This window comes from Dioscorea cayenensis, chromosome 19 (assembly GCF_009730915.1).
Source record: "Dioscorea cayenensis subsp. rotundata cultivar TDr96_F1 chromosome 19, TDr96_F1_v2_PseudoChromosome.rev07_lg8_w22 25.fasta, whole genome shotgun sequence".
In the NCBI taxonomy this organism is placed as follows: Eukaryota; Viridiplantae; Streptophyta; class Magnoliopsida; order Dioscoreales; family Dioscoreaceae; genus Dioscorea; species Dioscorea cayenensis.
Window position 1 is genome coordinate 4,033,587 of NC_052489.1, and position 20,110 is coordinate 4,053,696.

A 20,110-nucleotide genomic window follows, 5' to 3' on the forward strand; every position below is an offset into this window, starting at 1 on the left:
ATTAACATAAGTAGGTTTAAAAGCAATTGGAACATCAAAGCACCAAGGATCCCAAAGTAAAGAAGTTGTGGAGGGATTGATGCTAATTAACCTACACTGGGATTTAATGTGCATATCATAATTAAAAAGACCACGGAAGAACCAAGAGCATTTGGCCGGCGCAGGATCTTTCCATAAGTTAATCTTGCCATATTTCAATAACAAGATATCCACCCATATGGTAGCATCAGTATTAAGATACTTAAAGATATGCTTAGCCATCAGGGAGTGCTTAGCAATGGATAAGTTTCTAACACCAGCCCCCCTCAGCCTTACCTTCATTAACAATTTGCCAGCACACATTATGGATGCCCTTTCCATTGCCATACCAGTTCCAGAAGAATTTTCTAACAACTTTAGTGATCTCGGAAAGTATGGAGTCAAGGATAGGATAAACCGATAGTGTGTAAATGGGGATAGAAAGCAAACTGGAGTTGATCAAGATTGTTTTAGCTGCAACAGAGAGATGAAAGTTGGACCACCTATTGCATGTATGCTTAATTTTGTCGATCAGAGGTCTAAAAGCGGCGACAACAGTTTTCTTAGGGGAGATTAAGATGCCAAGATATTTAAAAGGGTAAGAAGCTGAAGTAAGATTAAGGATAGAACAAATACTTTTCTGAATAAACTTATTACACCAGTGAGGGAAAAAGACTTGGGACTTGACTAAGTTAGGCCGCTGCCCAGTGAGGTAGTAATATTTGGCTAAACAGAGGTTGATGTTACGGGCTGCACGCCGAGTGGCCGAAGTAATCAAAATGAGATCATCCGCATACATTAAGTGATTAAAATTATAGGAAAGGTTACAGCTGAATCCTGGAATTAAATTACTAGCGAGGCCAAAATTAAGCATAGAGGTGAGGATCTGGGATACCAAAATAAAAAGGTAAGAAGAGATCAGGGGAACGATCAGAGCCAGAGGACCAGAGATCTTTATAAAAGTTGAGGAAAGCATGCTCAATACTTGATTGATCAGAGTGAATGTTACCATGAAGATCAGCCACCTGAGCAATGGAATTAAAGTACGAACGAAGACGAGTGGTAGAGTGAAAAAACATAGAATTGGTATCCCCACTCTTAACCCAATCTAAATGGGCCCGTTGAGCCCATTTGTTGCTAGACTAACACTGAAGAGCAGCAAGTTTAGCATATTGGTCCAAAAGTAGGGATTGGGAATTGGGAGATAGATCAGAAGACTCTAGGCCACAAATATTAGCTTCAGTATCCAATAAGCAAGACTCAAGCTTATTGACACCGAGCCGACGCCAATGCGTGAGTTTAAAACGGGTGCGAGGAAGGAGGTGAGTAAAAGAGTGCATAGGGTTACCGTGAGGGTTATGATACCAGGCATCATGAACCGCATCGTGGCACCCCGTATAATCTAACCAGAAATTCTCAAACCTAAACAAGCTTTTCTTAGAACAAAAACGGGAGGAAGAAGAGAGAAAAAGAGGAGAGTGGTCAGAAAACGCACGGTTAAGATGCTTAAGATTATTAGTATGAAAAATATTGGTCCACTGTAAGTTAACATGACATCGATCCAGTCTAGCCCACCTACAGGCTATACCAGATTGATTATTGCACCAAGTGAACGGGGGGCCAATACTGTTGAGATCGATTAAGTTATTATTTTCAACAAAATCCGAAAAAAAAAAACCGAGCTTTGCGATCATAATAAGCATAAGAACCGCCCCTGTGCTCATTTCTGTGGAGAATGGAGTTGAAATCTCCCAAAATAAGCCAGGGAAGCTGCAAAGGGGTAATTTTGGAAAGCTCATGCCAAAGGACACACTGCTTGCGAAAACGAGAGGAATTGTAAACCACATAAACATGAAAGCTATTAGTGGGGTTAATGGTAATAATATGCAGAGCCCTTCTAGAAACAGCTACAGGAGTAACATGACCGATAGATTTGTTCCAAAGGACCAGAATTCCACCAGAATATCCGTTCGCCAAGATGGCCGCCCAGTCCCAGTTTCTAGGGATCTTGGTCGATTCTATCAGAGTTGGCTCTGGTTTCAACGAGGTAAACCAGAAGAGGCTTATGAACGCGAATGAGACGAAGAATACGGGAAGAGGTGTCCCGGGCCGAAATACCCCTGCAATTCCAACAAACGATATTAGCGTAAATCATGGTCCAACAATAAAAAGAGAGGACAAGAGACTCCCTGAAGGAAGATGGATTAGTCCATATGATATGAGAGGCTTGAACCGACACCGGGATCAACCGATTCCATTCTCCCCTTCTTTTGGGAGGGATCGATAGTGTGAGAGCTTTTTCTAACTAGTGATTCTCTTCTAGCTTCTTCTTGATATTGATTGAGAGTCATATTGTCATCAGGCCCATCATCTCCTGTCATCTCTTCATCATCGTCTTCGTCATCCGAATAGTCATCATCCTCACTAGAGTCCTCTTCCATGTCACCCACATTTAGAGCATCAGTGACTTTGCTCACGATCATGGAGTGAGACGGAGGGGGAACAGTGTGAAGAGAGGGCGGGATGGAAGGCAAGATGGAAGACCGAAGGACAGGTGGAGGGGATTTAGATCGGGAAAAGGCAGTAGGAGGCAGTGAAATTGTGGATTGAATAAGTGGAATTGGCGGTGGGGTTAAAGTGGAGTTATTGGATAAAGTGGGCGGCAAGGTTAAAGGGGATTTAATGGGTTATGTGGGCGGCAAGGTTAAAGAGGAGTTATTGGGTAATGTGGGCGGCAAGGTTAAAGAGGAGTTCATGGGTGAAGATGGCTGCAGAGCCAAGATGTTACTAGTGTATGGGATGGGCGGCAATTCTTGGGGGACGTGAGAGGAGGGGTTTTTCAATAAATTTGAAGGAGAGAACAGCTCAGCGCCTCGGGAAGGAGACGAATCCTGTGGGTTATTGGAATGGGCGAACGTATCAAATAAGCTAAGATTGGATTGGTCCTATGTAGGCAACTGTTCAGTATCCGGTAGAGATGGAAACGCATTATGGGGAATAGGAGAGCGTCTACTCCCGAAGCCACCCCTACCCCCCCTCCCCGGATACTGCGGGAGACAGCGCTTCGAGAATTGCCAACATCGGGACATGGGTCGGTTGCGGTGTTTGGGAACACGCGTGGGACCCGGGAGCCTCCACCGCGTCCTCGTACACCGCCACGCCGCCGGGAAACCAAAAGCCACGGACCGAAGTCCGTCTCCGGAGGATGAATAGGGTGGACAGGATCAACGGCAATATCATCCATTCTCTGATCGTTGACGGGTGGAACCGGAGTAGAGTCGACCACCATCCGTTCCGGGGAACAAGGAGACGGAGGACTACTACCAGCCCCAGACGTCGCTGAGCGAGAGCATGCATTATAGTTAGTATTACATTATGTTTATAAGCTGACTTCTTGTTTTTAAAGATAACAATGGACCAACTAGTGGCACACCCGGTTTCTTATAGAAGTAAAATTGCAGCTAAAACATTATAAAGAAAAAAAAAAATCAGAACTATACAACTAATAATTCATCCTCAATATAAATATATATATATAGATTTTCATGATTATACTGTAATTATAAAAATTATATAATATAAGAATAAAAAGGAAGAATGAATACCGAACACCATGAATTATACATCACCTCTTCTTCTGTCTTTTCTTCAGTATCTCATTTACAATTCTTCTATATTTCATTTACAACAGGCATTTAAGAGATGAATGAATGACTAGGATTAATTCAATCCAATGGTCCAAAATACATGAGTAAGTGATATAGTAATAGTACTAGCGGCTGCTACAGTAACATATGGCTACTATATCATCAAATGCTACAGTTCATCATTTGCTACCGTAGACATCCACTATATTTTATAGTATTCATAACAACAACAAAATGGAATCAAATCACAGCCACATTTTCAGAGAGACACTGAAAATCCTGATCATAGCCAAACATCAATAATTACCAATTAAAATTACCACATTTATGTAATATAAATGCAGAAGATGATGGACAAATCAGAAACATTGCTTATATTGTAGAAATGATTTGATCTCAATGTATCTTCCTCATTGTTATCGGGTACACCTAAAATACATACTAAAAAATAAAATAAAATAAAATAAAATAAAATAAAACAAAATAAAAGCAAGAAAAGGAAATTACATGTGAAACAAGAGAAACACATACATGATTTACAAGAGGATCGCCATGTTTCAAACTAACACGTACACTTTCAAGCTCAAATTAGGCCTAGATGGAAACAAAGACGTGAATAAACAAATGGTGGTGAAAACTGCATGAATGAGAACCTTGTGTGCATGGAGTGGGGATCAATATGTTAGACCTGACGTGCATATTGGTCTTCCCCTAAACACTTTTTAATAGTTTCATTTGCCTTCGAATCTGACCTTTCTCCCCTTTTCTTCTTCTCTCTGTGAAAAAATATTTATAGAAATTGATCAAAATCATAACCATAAAAGTAACAATCCAATCAAGTGAACTTCTAACATGTTAGAATTGTGCATTCAAAATATGCTTTTAATTACTATCAGAAAGTGTGTTTCTATATAGCTACAATCACAGCACTGATACATGAATTAAACAATCTTGGTACCTGAACTAAAAAGGGCCTGCACATAGTCTTTGAACTAATAAAAAAGTGGTGACTATAGTCATAGTCCCTCTTTTGCTTTTGTTTTTTTTGGTTTAGGATATAAACCTAAGATGCTTCCTGCTTAGTTCATGAACAAATGCTGTTTGAATTAATAAAAAAAGAGGGTAACTTTAGTCCCTCCCTTCACCATTTCCTTTTAGGTTAGGATATAAACCAAAGGTGCTCACTGCTTAGTTCATGAACTAATGCTGCACTTACAACATTGTGTTAGTGTGTGTATATACAAACAAAATCTTTATGTTATCAGTCTATCATGGTCACAGTAGTGTGGACAAACTAACCCATCTTCGTTCAATTCAAGACTTTATGTAGTTTGCCTCATGAAATAAACATTGTGTATACAATCAAGGAACAAACTAGCAAATGTTAATTAAAACATAACAACATATAATAAGATGCAAAAACATTTCTTATGGATAGATCCTTACCTATCCACATACTCCTTTAGCAGCTCCTTTGCCTGGACCAACTTGGAAAGAAGGTTGCGATATACATCGAGGTCCCTATCCACACTTGGTTTATTTATGTTCAAGGCAGAACAAAGCTGTTGAATAGCAACAGGGCATGAGTCACTCACAAAAATGGCATATAAAAATATGGTAACAGAAATTATTAAAAAAAAAAAATCACATCAGTTTTTTAACTATCAAACATTATTATAAGGATCTCATATACAAGAAAATCACAAGTTATAAATGCATACAAGAATATGCATAATGGAACTGTATTATATAAAAAATTCCCCCCAGTTGAGAATTTGAATTAATTTTGACTATAAAGTTAATTTTATATGTTTGGAACTAGCTGGCGTAAATACTCTTAGGTCCACAACAATCCACAAAAATCCAACATATAAAAAACTTAAAGCAGACACAGAAAATTTATAGAGAAAATCTATACATAACAAAAAGTTATAAGGACAACCTTCTCCAAGACAGTTGGATCCGTTGCATTTGCAAGCTCAAGCAGACGAAATAACCCAATTGCAAAGAATCGGCTATAGCTGAAGCTCCCCTTACCCACAGCTCGTTCAGCAATATTCTTCAAGATGCTCTCAACTTCTCCTTCCCTCGAGCTGAAGTCAACTAATGTAGCACTAGTTTGAGCGCATGCCCACTCTTCCATTTTTAGTGCATCTTTTCTGTATTGCAACATATCAACAAGTCAATACGTTGAGATACCGGTAAGCAAAAAGATGATCATTTAATATATTCACAAGTTGGGTCTTAATAGAATGAACTTGTTTTCAGGAAATAATGTCAAACAGAGACAAAAAAAAATGTTTAAACATAGAGATACACTGAAGCAAGAACTTGTTCAGTGAGGAAAAAAGCAATATTCCATCCTATGTTTTCTAAAAATGAATGCACGAATATAAAAAATTCTTATATCAAAAGGATCATATCATAGTCTACTAACTATTAACTAATCTACCTGTATTGTTCTGGATCCTCTTTTAATGCCTCAATATAGGCTCTGAAAATAGCTTCTCGATCCTCATTGCTTGGATACCCTTCCATTAACTGCTCATAAACGGTGACAAAACCAAGAGCAAAGACCGCATCATATTGATATGTTTTCTTGTACCTCATCAGATGTTGCTGAACAAGGAGCTCTTGCAAAACAGTGTTGTAAACGCTTGGAATTGGCCGCTTATATGTCTTGAGGAAATGCAGCTTGGTCTCCGAAACGGTCGGAGGCACATGAGTTTCTGACAAAATACATCACATAAGAAGATAATCAAAATAAAAAATTAAGCACATTTATCAACCATCTTCTTGCAATTCTCATTTAATCTAAACAATGTCACTCATTGTGAACCAAAATATTTATGACATTTGAAGACCGAAAGCCGAGAACTTTCACAATTACTCATCCCAAATCACAGAAGCAATTAACAATTTACAAAGAATGAAAGATAAGGCACTAAATGCACTCAAAATACATCAATCACAAAGAAGGAATACCCATGAAAAGATCGGATTGATTGTCACAAAATTCATAAATTTACGTTTTTTAAAACAATAAAAGGAAATTCAGCAAACCCATCAGACAATCCATGAAAAATTCATCCAAAATAAGCAAAGAAAATCAGAAACACTCACCAGAAGGAGCAGCAGCGCATCGAACAGAAATCCGAGAGCTCAAACTGGGGGCCCTGAGCCGAACGCCAGAGAAGGCGGGGAAGACGTAAGATGGGGAAGCGAAGACCCAAACTCTCCGCTCCGAAGCGTGAGGCAACGGGGCAAAGGACAGGGACGCGATGGACGCCATCGGAGCTGGGATCCACGAGAAGCAATTAGGGTTAGGGTTTCAATGGAGAAATTTTTTAGAAACCGAGAGACTCCATGGCAACGAAGCAAGACGAGTGGAGTGATCCACAAAGCAAAGGCTTATCCGATGTCACTGGAATGGAATTCTAGTGTCACGCTAAAACTAAACTCAGAAAACGACTCGAGTTTCGGATTGGGTGTTGATGAGGCATGGCCCAATGAAACGAGTGCGTGAGAAAGATAGCTGTCAAGAAGAGGTGGAGCATGGACTCGGTAGATATCCATTAGAATAATGACACGTGGCATTATCTTTGAAAAGTCAAACGAATTTACTCTTTCAGTCAAATGGCAAAAAATCAGGAAATATATATATATATATCATAGAAAGAAATTTATAGAAATTAAAAAAAAAAATTTAAGGTGATGAAAATTTATATATGATATTTCTATATAGTTTTACAAAATTCAATATAATAATTAAAATATCTAAATTAAAAATTAAAAGTAATAACTAAAATATAAAATATAAAATAAATAAATTTATCAAATACTTATATTTTTAAAGTACAGTGGAAAAGTGGTTTATCAATTAGTTTTAGGTGAGCCAATAGTTTGTTAGCCTATTATTATTAACACCTAGAGTTTTCTACATATCAAATTTCGTTAAAGGCATGTCCTTGATGAGTTTTATATGGACTGAAACACTCATTGCACGATGTGTTAGAGCTTAAGCTTAATACATCCGAACCTAAATTCTCATAATTTTTGAATTTGTAAATAAATTAAACTTGCATGACTTTTCACATCATCTAACCGAAAGTGAGAACATTTTATAAACATGCATGACTTTTCATATCATCACACGAAAAGTGATAACATTTTATAGTTTAGTTGCAAGCCTATTCTAATCTTTCATTAGCTAGGTTATATCCGTTTATTCCCATCCAAAAGGCTTCTTATGATAGTTGGATGGAGCCTTTGATTGCATATATATATATATATATATATATAAAGTTGTGATGTTTTAGGGTTACAATACTTCGTCATCTTCTCTTTCAAGTTGTAGTTGTTCAATCATTTTCATGTGAAAGAAAAATTTTGATTTAACCAATATTCATTTTTCCCTCTCATTCACTTTTCTCTTAGGTGATACTCTAACACAACTTTTTACCTAACGTGTTAGGTAAAGAATTGTCTTCCTTGAGTTAGTGTACTCAATTACTTTTAGTGAAGCCATTGAACTTGCACGAAAAAACCAATTCAGCATTAGGCCATTGCACTGCACGCCTAATTCCATACTAGAATGTTTCATCATTTTAAATAGGGGCTATTTAATTACCTGTAAGTAGCTGTAATGTAAATAATCTTACATATAAAATGTTGTTTGGTTTGCTGTAAAATGGTTTTGCATGTAAAACATTTTACAGTTTAGTGTACTTTTGCATTATTTTAACTCACAGCAAAATTTGCAGTGAGTTGAAATGCAGTAATGTAAGTGATATCCACTCACCTTCATATTCATCTCATATTTAATTATACAATTATTTAATAAAGTAAATTGTTTTTAAATTTAATTATAAAAATATTTTTAATGTAATAAAATTAAAAAATATTAAATATTTTTATAAAGTAATATTTATATATTTAGATATTTTTAAGACAAAAATATTTTTTAATTGAAAATATTATATTGTTTTTAAAAATTAATTAATATTATATTTTTATAATGTAAATATTCATATAATTAATTATTACTATCATAAAATATTTTTATAATTGAAATAATATAAAAATAATTAATAGAGTAAGTTTTTTAAAATTTAATTATAATTTTTTTCAACTAATAAAATTAAAGAAATACTAAGTAATATATTAATTTACTTAATTAATTTTAGTTAAATTAATTTTGATGAAATGTATTATATAATTAATAATAATAGATAATTAGGATAATCTCACCATTCTGTATATGGTAACTATAGCTTAAAATTACATCAAATCAAATAAATAAAAAATAAATATAATATTTTTCAGTTACACTAAACCAAACAGGATTAGCATTGAGTTATAATTATATTATATAGTTCAACACAAAGGACATGTGGAGCAATGTGGTTTGTCCACTATCAACAACACACTCATTTCATTCATTAAATGAAAAATAACCAAAATTTGTTTAATTTTTCTTAATATTATATTAATTATTTTTATAAATTTTCAAAGACCAAGGCGCTCATGTTTGCTGGTTTCACAGCAGCTGGTTTTGTTAACAGTGGACAAAAACATATTGTCCAGAAAGAACCATCTCCAGTTAACCAGACATGGTTTTATTTTCAATGTGCACCACCAATCACCATGTCCTCTCTTCTTTATTTATACCAAAGTCACCAAAACCATCTCACACACACAGAAAAAGTGCACATTTGTGTAGGTGACATGTTCAAAGTCTATACACAAACATGTGCAATGGACAAGAATGCAGATGGGAAGAGACTTTGAAGTTGTTGCAGAAGAAGAGTTTGATAATGAATGTAGCAAGTGATGTGAGTAAAAAAAGTACACATTCTCCGGTGAAGTCAGTGGCCAGAAATAGGAAAGATATTGCTGCAGAGGAGAAGAGAGCAAGAAGAGTTGAGAATGCCATGCATTTGATCCTCTGGGGTCCTAATTGAGTTCAAACATTTTTTTTTTTTTTTATCTATGTAATTTTGTTTCTGCTGTTTCTTCAACTTTTCTATGTTGATTGGGTAACAAAATTAATAAATATTCTCTTCATTTTTAAGTTTTTTCCTTTGTTAAAATGAACAAAGAACTTGTGAAAAAAAAACAGAGGAAAACAAGCTTTGAAGAAGTACATGATCTCTATATATATAAAAAGTATTTGCTCTAACTTAACAACAGAAATTAATCAGAAACAGAGAAAAAGAAACAAGAAAAACAAAAAGCTTTAAGGTCTAATTGAATTGAATCCACAACATCTCAAACACATAATGTTTTGCAAGTATTTCCTCAAACTTAACAGATTTGTCATCATCTCTTATAAATGGGGAAAAACTTAAAAGAAAAAATAGAGAAAAAAAAAAGCCTTGAAAAACTAATTGGGTCCCCAACAGCTCAAATACATAACTTTTTCAAGTGTTTTCTCAAATTTCAAAGCTTTCCCTTCATTTCCAACCACCACAACTCCTCCACTTCCACTTCCATCAATAACAGAAGAAGAAGAAGAAGAAGAAGAAGAAGGAATTCTCAAGGTAAGAGAGGAAGAAGAAAGCTGGTACTTTGCATGATGATGAAGAGATCTGAGTGCATAGTTCCATCTACAAAGCCCTGTTTGATCCTTGAGAGTCTCTACTGCTCCCACACTTGCTGCAACCATCCATGAAACTTTCCTCACTGAAGCCATACCTTCTCTGTTTCTCTCTTCTTTTCTGAACCTTCCTTTGGGTTTATAAAAATGGTAATCCAAGAGTTAAACATATATATCAATATTATATAATAAAATTTGAAGTATGGAGAGAAAGAAGGAGAAGAGGAAACTTCAAACTTGGTGCACACATTGAGTTTTGCTGTTGGTTTTGGGCATTTGATGAGCTTTCCAAGAAAGAGAGCTGTTTTTATTTGACACAAGACTCTTTTATTTGGTTTTTTTTCTTTTGAACAAAAACTAATCAATGGGCTGTACCATACTAAATCAGTGAGCCTGTTTTAAGTCTTTGACGGTTTTCATATTAAATTTTCTAATTTTTATGGCATATAAAATAGTAAAAATTACTTTTAACCTTCTAAAAATTTCAAAGCTTCCGAAACACTTCCACATTTGAATTTCTCAAATAAGCTCATTTTTTCAGTATATATTTTTTTTTGTCACTGCAGCTCATTCCATCAGTTTATTCTATTTTAGAACATTAACTTCCCGCTTAACAATTATAGTTTTTATTTAACATTACGTGTTTTCTTATAATCATATAAGTTTTCATTTAATATATTACTTTTTTATTTAATATTTATTTTTTCTATTTAATATTTTACATTCCTATTTAATATTATATATTTTCAATTAAAAGCTAATAGTCATTTTTGTCAACCTCAGCTATTTTTATGTCAGAGAAAAAGATGTTTTTAAGAATACTTAAATTTGAGAGAACCAAGTGTGCATAAAAGAAATTTTCAAAAAAAAAATTGACAATTAATAGTATAAAATATTGTAAATAATATAATACTTATTATTTTTTTTATAAAAATGTATAAAAATGGATATCTCAAAATTTTATTAAAAAAATTAACTATAACGATATAAAATAAAAGTTATCACAAAATGCACTTGTGATGGATAATAAGCACAGTTATATCTTGACTAGGTTCTTTTTGCATCAGCCGTTACAAATATGTGGAGAAAAAAAAAATGTGATCGATCAAAATTAGTAGAAAAAAATTATAATGAAATATTTAATCATTTTTGTTCCAACTAGATATTATGTTATTTTATTATTATCTAATATAAAAATACAAATACAAATACAACATTGCAAATTTACATTCTAAGATGTGGTTATTACAATTTACAACTCATCACTTTTTATAATATATATTTTAAAGAATAGTTTTTATATCTCTTTTAAAATTTTGAATGTTTTTCGAGGATCTAAATTCATTTATTAAAATTATGTTTTAATATGTGAAATGATAAAATAACATTTCTGAGCTAGTGGTGTAAGTAGGGGTGGGCACCGGTCAATTATTGACTCTTTTATAGACAGCAGGTTAGGAAAAAAAAAAAAGATTGGTAGTATTTATGTTATTTTATTTTATTTGTAAAAATTGCCAAACGAGATCGAGTCTTAGGCTTTGCTTGGATGGAAGTTTTGGAGGGTTTCATAAATAAAGTAAGGTAGAGTAAAGGAAGGTAGAAGAATGTTTGGAATCATACTTTGCTTGGATGAAAGGTAAGGTAATTGAAGGTTTTGAAATCTTATTGTGTTTGATTGGGAGGTTTGTGGAGGTAAGGTTACATAGTATATTACTATATTACCCTTGTGCTTAATAAAAAACAATGTTATTATATTTCATTTTCGGTAATAAAATTAATTAAACAATATTATTAATAAATTAAGTAATATTTTTCAATTTATATAATTCTCCATTTCTTTATCATTATTTATTTGTTGCTATTATTATTATTACTTTATTATTTTTTATTAATTATAGTTAGACTAAGTGGGGAAGAGATTAAACAATATCATTAATAGATTAAGTAATATTTTCCAATTTATATAACTCTCTATTTTTTATCATTATTTATATATTATTATTATTATTATTATTTTATTATTTATTTTTAATTATAGTTAGACTAAGTGAGGAAGAGATTAAACAATATCATTAATAGATTAAGTAATATTTCCCAATTAATATAACTCTATATTTTTTATCATTATTTATTTATTTTTATTATTTTTATTAATTGTTTAAACTATAGTTAGACTAAGTGAGAAAGAGATTAAAAAATATCATTAATAGATTAAGTAGTATTTCCCAATTTATATAACTCTATTTTTTTAATCATTATTTATTTATTATTATTATTTTATTAATTTTTTAAATTATAGTTAGACAGAAAGAGATTAAACAATATTATTAATAGATTACGTAATATTTCCCAATTTATATAACTCTCTATTTTTTTGTCATTATTTATTTATTATTATTATTATTTTTTATATTATGAAAAAAGAAACTAGAGTCACATACAAATTGTTACATCACAACCACCACAACCAACATTGTCATACTTCCTTTCGGCACCACAAACAAAGAAAGCAATTTGTATGTCCATCTGGTGTTGAACAAAATAGAAACACATATCAACCTAGCAATTCTTATTATAATTTGCCATTACAATATTTGTAAATAATATGACAACATAACAATTTGTATGTCCAATGCATGTTCAACAAAATAGAGTCACATGACAACCTAGCAATTTGTTATATATGACAATTCACTATCACACACAACTCTAAGCATTATCAATACAAATCAAATAGAAACACAATTATAAATCAACAAAGATGATGAAAGTAAGAAAATTCTTCCACTTGGTTTTGCTATTACAACATTTGCAAGTAATTTGTTTTGTTATTACAATAAATAAAAATACCCCTTGGTTTTGCCATTACAACATTGGCCAAAAAACACACTTGTAGACATTAACAAAAATATTGTCAAATTCAAGATTGTCTACTCCTTTGCACTTGTTTAAGCCTATAACAAATAAGAAGATAATAATTAGTACAATGTCTAATATTCACAAGTATGCAAAAGGAAAATTTTCGCCAACAATAAATGTTTACCTTTTGTTTTTTTCATTCATGTGGTTCTCGATCATAACCCATTGAAGTCAACAATAAAGATTTGCGATGTTCATTTGGATATCCCATTATACCTTCCAACATCTTGGGATCATTGATGAGGAATAAGTAAGCTTTGTTCAGAAAAGGTTGTGAGAACCCTAAATTCACAAGCATGGCCCATACATTAGACGCTTTAATTGAATTTGTGTTTTGACCAAATGTGTTCAAAATATTGTTGGTCACATTCAACACATTCTTTGATATTTCAACTATTGCCGTCGTTGATTGAACAAATGCATTAGATATCGTTTCCACCACCGTAGAAAACTTGTCATCGTCATCATGACTATAAGATCTTCTAACCTTCTTCGACCTAGAAGAACTTGGAACTTCGGGGGGATGCTTCATCTCCAAGCTCATCATCATGAATTTCTATGTTTTCATTGTCCCCCAAATTCTCTAGGTTTGCTGTGTTTTGGGAAACCATAAAATCAATGTCATCAATCGCACCTGAACAAGAACCACCAGATAAATTCATTGAATTTTGACGTCGTCATTGCCTCATTTCAGATGCAGTCTCAGCATGTTGCCCCGTCGCTCTATCTTGTCCATAAAGCTGAACCAACTAATCATAGTTTCTAATACTCTTATTCATCCACTCTGCTGCTTCTGGTTTGGCCTGCACATGAAAAAATGGTAAAAATATTATATCTAATAATATAAACATTAACTTGCACTTCTATTTGTTAAACAAAGGAAAAAAAAAAAAATATACCTCAATTAAGTGTTGCCATACTTCCAGTTCAGCATCCCACATTTCCTTTGTTGGATTCCAAGCAAATCCACTCATCCCGTTCTTGAAAATATCATAGCATCTAGTAAATGATCTTTTAATGTTTTTCATTCAGTTTTGAGCCTTCTCCTTATCTATGCTCTTCTCTGGAAATTTTCCCTTTAACTCATTGATGATGTTATCTAATGCATGTGTTGTGAAGGTGCCGCCAACTCTATTGCCCATTGTTTGTTGATGCAAGAATGCATCAATTAAAGCATCATCCATACTAAAGTTCCAAACACACATGGCATTTCCATCATAAGCATTTGTATTTGTTTTTCTCCTTGGCATATCTCAAACTACAACAACAAAAAACAAAATTAGAATCTTTATATATACACCTCCATTAAGAGCATATATGTACATACCTAAATGACCACACATTAAATTCACGTTGCAATTAATACTATTAAGTTTGCATTGCAATTAATACTATAACAAAAGAATCCATACAAGCCATACATTAAATTTAAAACGATACAAATTAGTGTTTTCGCAACTTGTTCCTCAGCGGTAACTTGTCTTGATGGTCTAAGACCTCCTTCTCTTACTAACATATCACACAATACTTGAAAGGCTCCATAACTCATACGTATCATGTTATGACATAAATTACTTGTAAGTAAATGTGACATTAATCCATCTCATGCTCGATCTTCTTCAAGCCGTACTTCACGTGGGATTTGGCATCTAGTAAGTTTATCCCTACGTCTCGCATACCAACCAATTATGATGGTGATGAACTCAATTGTTACTAGTTGATGTAAGTGTAGCAGTTTTATAAACTGGTCGTTCAATGTAATTAGGGCCAATAGAAGTTTAGCCAACATTTGGTTTTCATCGTCCATCTAAACATAACAAGTTTATTAATTAAAATGCAAATAAAATATATATGAAGGAAAAGTAATACTAACTGCAAAATAAAAGGTAAATTACTATTCAATTAATTAAAATGCAAATAATAGTTGACTTCAAATAATCTAAGTAATTGACTATTCATTTAATCAAGTAACTGTGATTTTTATCATATAAAATTTCAAAAATACAAAAAAAACATTAATAATAGTAATTTGTTATTATTGTTTTATCATGAAACTCTATTTAAATATAGACAAGATAGAATAGAAATTAGCTAAATAAGCCTACTTCATTTCATTCTAAAGATTTTAAGAAACTAACCAATTGGAAGATACGCTGATGAATAATTTTTTTTTATAGAACTTAAAATAATTATTTATTATCTTATCATGACAAAAAATTAAAATATACGAAGAAAAATAAAATAAAAATTAATGAAATGTGATGAGTTTATTAACATTTATATGCGATATGTTGAGGATTAGAAATTATTATTATTTTATGCAAAATGAACAAGTGGGTCTTATTGTACTTCAACTAGATACTACTTAGTTCAATTGATAGAACACCAAATGACACAAATTCTTGGAAGAATTGGCCGTACAGCAGGCTGGCAATGAGAAATCAACCACCAAGAAGATGGCAAGTATAAGGATCAAAATAATCAATTATTATTTTTTTTCAAAAGGAAAAGCAGATGCTTCAAATAAAGCTATGGTCATAAATATGATCATAACATGGTCATTAAGCTATCATTATTAGGCATAACATAGTTTGAATTTTGAAACTTCTTCAATTAAATGTGAAACATCAAAGTCCTAATTATTTGTTCTCATAATAACATTTGAGAGGACTGAAGGTATACGTCAATCATATCAAAACCAGAATACATGTGTTTGCAAATGTGTCCTTCTAACAATATTCAATAATCACTGGGTCAATTCTAGTGGATAACAAGTCTGCATTATGCTAACAAACAAGCCAAGTATCTCAAGGTGGCTTCACTGGCCTAAATGTGATGGATATGAATTGTAATTAATTGAACTGAACAATAAAGAGTTAGCCATCTTCTAATAAACTAACAGAGTAACACAAGTGAGAAAAGCATTGAAATCCAGTTCTTGGACTCTTAGTTATATGCAGGTCACATGAGTTTTATTATTGAAGTTCTATGCAAGAATCATGAATTATGATGGAAACATTAGGAAGTGCATAGACGTCTTGTTTTAGTAGTACATTAATTACTTGTCAGATATACATCAGTAAGAAACACCATCAAGCAGACTATGTACAGATGACATGCATTTGAGGTTAAAGGTTGTAAGTGGAATCAATGCAAAGCAAAGCTACATATTCATGGATATTCAATGAAATCCATAATATTCTAAAAAACATAATAATATTGCCAAAGAAAAGAAATTTATAATGAGTACTTTTCTAGTAGCCTGCACACTGTGCAGTAATCCTAGAGACTCAAAATTTGATGCAACTGGATCTCATTCAAAGATATGATATATGGATAAAAAAGAATAATAAGAGAATGGTAATACAAACAAACCACTAATTTGAGAACACGTAGAGATGACTAAGCAATTTGTAGCAACAAACCAAAGTATTCAACTCAACATTGATAGCAAAGTCAGAAGATTAACAGGTTCCTGTTTATATAAAAAAATGATAATAAATAAATTAAATGTATTTCCTAATTTAAACAAAATATTCAAAATATTCAAATCTCAAGACTAGCCGAGATCACAGATCTCAAGGCAGTCTAAAATGCACAAATCTCAGGATTAGCCGAGAGCACCGAGTTCGAGTTGATCCAAAATATTCAAATCTCAAGGCCAGTCGAGAGCACCGATCCCAAGACGGTCTAAAATATTAAAATCTCAGGACCAGTCAAGAGTACCGATCTCAAGACGGTCTAAAATACTCAAATCTCAGGATCAGCGGAGAGAACCGATCTCGAGGCGATCCAAAATATCCAAAATACACAAATCTCAAGACCAGCCTAGAGCACCAATCTCAAGGCAGTCTGAAATACACAAATCTCAGGATCAACCGAGAGCACCGATCTCGAGACGATCCAAAATATCCAAAATACACAAATCTCAGGACCAGTCGAGAGCACCGATCTCAAAACGGTCTAAAATACTCAAATCTCAGGATCAGGCGAGAGCACCGATCTCGAGGTGATCCAAAATATCCAAAATGCACAAATCTCTCAATATCAGCCACAAATTTCAGGACTAGTCGAGGGGACAAATCTCGAGGTGATATAAATCCCAAAATCAATCTTGAATACAAATCACGAGGCAAACATATATATATATATATATATATATAAATTTTTAAAATTAATTAAGTTTTTTTAAATAAGCTAAAAAATATATATATAATATATATAATATATATATATATAAATAATAATAAAATAAAAGAGATAAAATAAAATGAAATAAAAATAAATCAAATCGTATAAAATATATACATATATAAAGATAAATTAAAAAAAAATAAAAAAAATAAATTAGCTAAAAAAAAAAGATATATATATATATAATTAAAATAAATAACATCCGATAATATATTAATTAATTAATAAATAAGTAAATAGATAAATATATCAAATCAAATCAAAATTAAATTAGATAAAGATAATATATAATAAAAGAATATAAAAAATAATAAATAATAAATAATAATAATAATAATAATAATTTAAATTAAAATGAAATAAAGTGATAAAGAAATAATATATATATATATATATATAATAAAATATACATAAGAGATAAATAAATAAATAAAAATAGTAAAAATAATTATAAAAATAAAAATCAAATACTATATATATAATAAAATAAATAAAATAAATCTAATTAGTGAAACATATAAATATATATATATATATAATATAATATTACAAAATAAAATATAAATATATATATATAAAATAATTTTCTTAACATATATATATAATAATATATCATAATAATATACCATATATAATATAATGATAAATATATTAAAATTCTCCGTGTTGCGTCGTGGCCCCCCACGATCAGCCCGTTGTCTTCACAACCACCCATCATCCTCACGATCGTCCCACGTCCGCATACCGACCAGGCCTTTATAAAAGGACGGAGAGAAGAAAGAAAGAAGAAGAAGAAGAAGGAGGCGAAGAAAGAAGAAGAAGAAGGAGGCGAAGAAAGAAAGAAGACGAAGGAGAGGGAAGGAAAATCTGAAGAAGACGAAAGAAAGAAGAAGAAAAAAAGAAAAAAGAAGGTCTTTCTCTCCTCTTATATATATCTACAAAAAAATCCAAATGCCAGTTGTTCTCGCTACGCTCGACGCTACTGTCGTTACTTGATGCCTTTGTCGCTGTCGCTACCGCTACCTAATGCCATCATTGGTGTTGATGTCATAGTTTGATGTTGTTGCTGCTCACCACTTATGCTGCTGTCTTGGCTGCATGTCGCTTGCCGTAGCCATCACTGCTGCCGGTCTTGATGATGAGCCCATGAAGACGGTGAAGAAAGAAGAAGGAACCAGAAAGACGAACGAACCAGACATAAGATTGAATCAGAAAGAAGAACGAAGAAAAGAAGATGAATGCGAAAAGGCACGAAGACGAAAAAGAAGACGAAGGAACAGAGAGAAAGAAGAAAGGAAAGAGCGAGAGAAAGCCAGAGGGAGAAGACGAGAAGAAGGATCGTTGTTGTTGCTGTCGCTGCCGTCGTTGCTGACCGTCAGCTCAAAGCCCCGGTCCCGCTCTCACCTCCCAGTTGCCACTACTGCCATGAAACCATTGCTGTCGCTGCTGCTGCGCTTTTGTTGCTGCTATTGCTGCGTCGTCACTGCTGCCGTTGTGGAATTTAATCTTCATTGATAACCAAGACGATATGATGCTCGTTAATGATCACCCATGGCCAGAATTCTGTAAGGTAGTGAAGAAAATATCCATTTATAAGAGCAAGAAGGAGAAGCTCTGTGATGCTGTTGAAGAATTGAAGCTAGATTCACTGGTTATGAGAAGCCAAGGCCTTGGCCAAATCCAGAGGATTTTGCTGGGTAGCATTACGAACTATGTTCGGTCACATACAACGTGCCCTGTTGTCATCATCAAGGATCCGGATTTCAGAAATTAATGCTTATGAAGATCTGTTTATAGTAGAGAATAGACGAGGTTTCAAATCATTGTGCAGCCATGAACTTTACATAAGTTGGTGCTATGGGGAGTGTTTAAGCCTATTGTTGGATTTGTATTGTGGTTTCGTCTCTATGCTTTGATGGTTTCTGGTGCCGACGTGGTTGCAGACACTCCTCAATCCACGCCGCAACTAGTTCGCCGCCCAGCACTACAAGGCTCTCACCCAGCGTCTCAAGAACTACGGGTTGCGATGTGAAGATCTCTATGATCCGATGTACGATCTGGACATCAAGGAGACGCTGGCTTGGCTCCCACGTGAGGTCGTCGATGCGAGGACCCAGCGTCTCAAACGCGCCATGGATCTCTCCATAAAGCATGAGTACTTGAGCAAAGATCTGCAGGCTTTGCAGACACAATTTAGAAGCTATCTTGAGGACATGTTGGCTCTTGTAAAGAAAGAGAGAGTTGAACGTGAGGCTTTGGCGCTCTTCCCCTCTATTAGCACGTCATTCCATGAGGAGTCTTTCTAAGACATGCATTTACGTGTCATTTAAGTTGTAATAAATAAGACACAGTTGGGACTCGGTTTGTTCTGCTTTGCTTAAAAAGATTTTGGCCCTTAATCTCTCATTGCCTTAGAAACACATTTATTTAAACACACTGCTTATGTTGAAATTCAACTAAACCACAGACAAACGGTGCTTATGTTGAAAATTCTATTCCACCACACGCAGTGTGAAAATTGAAGTTCATGTCGAAAAAGAGATCTCTCACAGGTAGAGATGGCAATTTGTACCCTACCCGATGGGTATACCCGTACCCGTACCCGGTCAAAGAGGGTATTACCCTCTTTGACCGGGTACGGGTACGGGTACGGGTAAGGGTATTACCCGTTAGTTTTTGAGCGGGTACGGGTCGGGTAAGGGTATGCCCCTACCCTACCCGTACCCTTACCCTT

The 20,110-nt window shown here is 33.5% G+C and overlaps 2 protein-coding genes and 1 pseudogene across 2 annotated transcripts; 1 reads left to right on the plus strand and 2 right to left on the minus strand.

Annotated features, from left to right (window-relative positions):
* Positions 1-4,013: 4,013 nt before the first annotated feature.
* Positions 4,014-7,054, minus strand: LOC120283349 (protein THYLAKOID FORMATION1, chloroplastic). The gene is made up of 5 exons (XM_039290007.1): positions 6,789-7,054; positions 6,118-6,394; positions 5,608-5,824; positions 5,112-5,227; positions 4,014-4,441 (listed from the first exon to the last, which is right to left on the minus strand). Exons 1-5 carry the CDS (start codon positions 6,955-6,957, stop codon positions 4,348-4,350), a joined length of 873 nt encoding a protein of 290 aa, XP_039145941.1. The 5' UTR covers positions 6,958-7,054; the 3' UTR covers positions 4,014-4,347.
* A 2,996-nt stretch (positions 7,055-10,050) lies between these two features.
* LOC120283511 lies at positions 10,051-10,359 on the minus strand. Its single transcript, XM_039290207.1, has one exon. It carries the CDS (start codon positions 10,357-10,359, stop codon positions 10,051-10,053), a length of 309 nt encoding a protein of 102 aa, XP_039146141.1.
* An 8,936-nt stretch (positions 10,360-19,295) lies between these two features.
* Positions 19,296-19,654, plus strand: LOC120283516 (annotated as a pseudogene).
* The last annotated feature ends 456 nt before the right edge of the window (positions 19,655-20,110 follow it).

Excerpts from the sequence above, each read along its gene's own strand:
- LOC120283349 (XM_039290007.1), bottom strand. The coding sequence starts at position 6,957 with ATGGCGTCCATCGCGTCCCTGTCCTTTGCCCCGTTGCCTCACGCTTCG. Across the intron at positions 5,825-6,117 it reads GAGGATCCAGAACAATACAG|AAAAGATGCACTAAAAATGG; the intron begins GTAGATTAGTTA and ends GTTGCAATACAG. Across the intron at positions 5,228-5,607 it reads ATCCAACTGTCTTGGAGAAG|CTTTGTTCTGCCTTGAACAT; the intron begins GTTGTCCTTATA and ends GCTATTCAACAG.
- LOC120283511 (XM_039290207.1), bottom strand. The coding sequence starts at position 10,359 with ATGGCTTCAGTGAGGAAAGTTTCATGGATGGTTGCAGCAAGTGTGGGA.